This window comes from Myotis daubentonii, chromosome 9 (assembly GCF_963259705.1).
Source record: "Myotis daubentonii chromosome 9, mMyoDau2.1, whole genome shotgun sequence".
Taxonomy (NCBI): Eukaryota; Metazoa; Chordata; class Mammalia; order Chiroptera; family Vespertilionidae; genus Myotis; species Myotis daubentonii.
Genome location: NC_081848.1, coordinates 66,761,847 through 66,765,974, shown reverse-complemented (window position 1 = coordinate 66,765,974; position 4,128 = coordinate 66,761,847). Strand labels below are relative to the sequence as shown.

Genomic DNA, 4,128 nt, shown 5'->3' with positions numbered 1-4,128 from the left:
CCTGATCGGCCCTGCTCTGTGTGTGACAGGGTAGAGCCATAACCTCCCCATCGGCCCTGCCCTGAGTGTGACAGTGGCGGCGTCCCAACCCCCTGATTCAGCCCTGCTCTGTGGGTGATAGAGGGCGGTGCCCTAACCCCTCCCCCCCCCCCCCACGGGCCCTGCTCTGTGTGTGATGAAGTAGAGCCATAACCTCCCCATCGGCCCTGCCCTGAGTGTGACAGTGGCGGCACCCCAACCCCCTGATCGGCCCTGCTCTGTGGGTGATAGAGGGCGGCGCCCCAACCCCCTGATTGGCCCTGCTCTGTGCATGACAGGGGGTGGCGCCGCAACCTCCCCATCGACCCTGCCTTGAGTGTGACAGGGGATGGTACCCCAACCCCCCAATCAGCCCTACCCTGAGTGTGACTGAGGGTGGAATCAAACCTCCCGATCACCTTGCTCTGTGCATGACAGGGGGCGGCGCCCCAACTCCCCAATCGGCCCTGCTCTGAGCCCGACCAGGGGCTGTACCTAGGGATTGGGCCTGCCCTCTGCCACCTGGGAGCAGGCCTAAGCCAGCAGGTCGTTATCTCCCGAGGGGTCCCAGACTGCGAGAGGGCACAGGCCAGGCTGAGAGACCCCCCTCTCCCCCACCCCCAGTGCACAGATTTTTGTGCACCGGGCCTCTAGTCCTATAAAAGGCCAATATGCAAATCTGATAGACCGGTTGCTATAATGTACACTGACCATCAGGGGGCAGACACTCAATGCAGGAGCTGCCCCCTGGTGGTCAGTGTGGTCCCACAGGGAGTGTACCGCTCAGCAAGAAGCTGGGCTGACGGCTGGTGAGCTCAGCAGCTGTGGTGGGAGCCTTTCTCGCCCTCGCGGCAGCACTAAGGATGTCTGACTGCTGGCTTAGGCCTGCTCCCCGAGGGCTCCCAGACTGCAAGAGGGTGCAGGCCTGGCTGAGGGCACCCCCCCCCCCCCCACCGCCGCACACATTTCATGCACTGGGCCTCTAGCATAATAATAATAATTTACTTGATTCTTCCAAATTCTCTGGTGGCTTCTTGCTTGCAATAACCCTGCTACTGATTTCCAGGTGAAAAACTGATTGTGAATTACAAATAAAATCTTTGTTTTAGAGCTGATTGTTGCCACAGCAAACCCAGTCTGTTCTGACTAATCTAAACCTCAAAATTGATTTTTATCATCTTCCTTAATCCTTATAACAATTATTTCAAAAAGGAAATATTGAGTATTTCTCCCCAGAACTTTTTCAGGAAATGGATGTTATTTGGCTGACATATGCTTAGTGACTCCAGGATGCTTAATCTATTGGACAGAGATAGTATTAATTATTTTAAAGATAAAGTGATTAAGTGGGGGCATTTATAAAGCTAAATATTATATATTTTATTTTTAATACACGTATAATGTATAAATCTGTGGAAATTCCATTTGTAGGACTGAATTGACATGCCCATCCTGACAATGTATGTTACTCTTCTAATGACGAAATATTTTTTAAAAAATAATTCTTTATTGTTGAAAGTATTACATATCTTCCTTCTTTCCCTCCATTGACCCCCTGCAGCCTGTCCCCACCCTTTGCCCCAGGCCCTCATCACCCCATTGTCTATGTCCATGGACCATGCATATATGCATACAAGGTCCTTGGTGATTACCTCCCACTTACTCCCCCCTCCCCCACCTTCCCTCAGAGATTCTGCACTCTGTTCCATGCTTCCGTGTCTCTGGATCCACTCAATGACAGAATTTTGATTAAAGTGCACTGGAAAATGAAAATTAAATAAAAAAGAGAAATAGTAATTGTTTTTTTATTTGAGGAAACTGATGTTCTAAAAAGGCAAGATAAATTATGGCCTGCAAAACCTATAATATTTACTATATAGTCCTTTACAAAAAAATTACCACCTCCTGGTCTAGAACAACAACTTGTCTGATAGAACAAATGGTCTTAAAGATGAGGCCCACCTTCATTTTTTATTGATTTGATTTCTAACAGAGATTTCCCCCCTAATAGTCTTTGCTTTCCCCAACACCTACCACACTTAGCTTTTAAGTATTTTCTTTTAGAGATTCAGATTAGCTTGATACACTGACATTTGGGCAGTGTTTGGATGAGTGCCTTGGACTACAAAACACATTCTGAGTAAGGTCATTTAGCACAGTGTGGTTTTCTGGCCTTGTGGGGTGTATGTCACACCATATTCCTCATAAACTAGGGTATTGGCCACTGAGCAGACAGCCCCAAAGATAAGATGGTTTAGTTAATCTTGAAGATGTCGGAGTAGCATTAAAGCAGGAACACAAAATCAATGAGTGTTCAAGTGGGAAGGCAATTTACAAATGTAGAAATTCTATTTTTCTGGCACGAGCAAGAAGGAAGACATCCCTGGAAAGTGAATGGGGGTGGGGGTGGGGGGGGGAGGTGTGTGTGTGACCCAAGTCTCTAGAATGGTGAAGAGGAAAGCCTGTTTATTAAACAATCCCTTCCCTTGACCATTTAGAGACTCAGTTTTGTGTTATACAACATGCCCTATTTGCTAAGATAACCAGTCACTCAGCTATTAAAAGAAAAAAGTTAATGGGATGGAAAGAGAAAAACTGAAGGCACCTCGGGCCCTGGAGATTCTATAAGTCATGATGTCAGAGTGTAACATGAGGCCTTTGAGTTCTAGGAATGGATCTGAGGTAGGAGATGGGAAGAAGAAAGTACGATAGGGTTGCTGGAAACAAATGTTACCACATTTGCATTTTTTCTTGTGTGCTTCATAGTTCCTATCTACCTTCCTTCTGTTGGTGGGTAGAGGTTGCATATAATGTTGGTGCCTCTTGGACTATATTGATATGGTAAGAAAATGGACCCAAGGAGAGGTCCTCTCACTCAGGTGTGCATGTTCCAAAACACCTGGAATCTATCAGCGACCCTTTTGAAGGCTGCTTTCACATCTTTGTTTCTCAGGCTATAGATCAGAGGATTCAGCATGGGGATGACCACAGTGTAGAAGACAGATACAATCTTGTCTTCCTCTAGGGATTTGCTTGAGCCACTCCGCAGATACATGAAGATGAGAGTCCCAAAGAAAAGGACTACAGCAGTGAGATGGGAGGCACATGTGGAGAAAGACTTGGCCCTGCCACCTGAGGATTTCACTCTCAAAATGGCCTTGATGATGAGTAGGTAGGATATCAGGATGACCAAGGCATTGGCTAAAATCACAAAGTTGCCGAAGAAGACAATGACAATCTCAGTGTTTGTTGTGTCATCGCAGGCAAGCTTCAGCAGGGGCGGGAGGTCGCAGAAGAAGAAGTTAATCTGATTGTTATCACAGAAGGAGAGGGTGAAGGTACATGTGGTTCGCAGGATGGCCCCCGATATCCCACAGACATAGGCTCCCACCACTAACCTCCAGCAGATTCTGGGATTCATGGCTATGGTGTAGAGCAGTGGGTTGCTGACAGCAACATAACGGTCATAGGCCATCACTGCCAGCAGGAAACACTCTGTACCTGCACAAATGGTGAAGAAAAAGAACTGGGCAGCACATTGGCTATAGGAGATGACCGTCTTGCCTGTGGCCAGTGTGGCCAGAATCTGAGGGGTGATGACTGAGGTGTAGCAGGCATCTAGAAGGGAGAGGTGACTCAGAAGGAAGTACATTGGGTTGTGGAGTTGGACATCCAGCTGGATCAGAATAATCATCCCCACATTTCCCAGAAGGGTGACTACATAGAAATTCAGAAACACCAGAAAGAAGAGAATCTCTAACCTGGGGTAGTCAGTAAAGCCCATGAGAATGAACTCGGTCACTGTGGTGAGATTATTCTTGGCCATGGATTCAATGTGAACTTTGAATGAGATAAAGAAGAAAACCTTAGAATTGAAATACAGTTTCTTTCTCTGTCAGTGGAGGTTAGGTTTATATTTTCAGGCCAATTTATTGAGCTTGTTTTTGAGAAATTCTTTACCTGGCTGATTCTCCTTGGGCATCTCTATTCTTTTCCTGTATTTTTGGAGCTGAGCCATGAGCCGGTGCTTTGATTCAAACAAATTTTGGTTTATATTTGGACAGTTCTGTGAAGATAAGAGACACATAGACTCTTAGATTTGGAAAGAAT

The 4,128-nt window shown here is 46.5% G+C and overlaps 1 protein-coding gene across 1 annotated transcript; it reads right to left on the bottom strand.

Annotated features, from left to right (window-relative positions):
- Window positions 1-2,893: 2,893 nt before the first annotated feature.
- On the bottom strand, window positions 2,894-3,844 carry LOC132241927 (olfactory receptor 9I1). Its single transcript, XM_059710875.1, has one exon. It carries the CDS (start codon window positions 3,842-3,844, stop codon window positions 2,894-2,896), a length of 951 nt encoding a protein of 316 aa, XP_059566858.1.
- Between the last annotated feature and the right edge of the window lie 284 nt (window positions 3,845-4,128).

Bases quoted from the DNA above. Each gene is read 5' to 3' on its own strand.
- LOC132241927 (XM_059710875.1), bottom strand. From the start codon at position 3,844: ATGGCCAAGAATAATCTCACCACAGTGACCGAGTTCATTCTCATGGGC.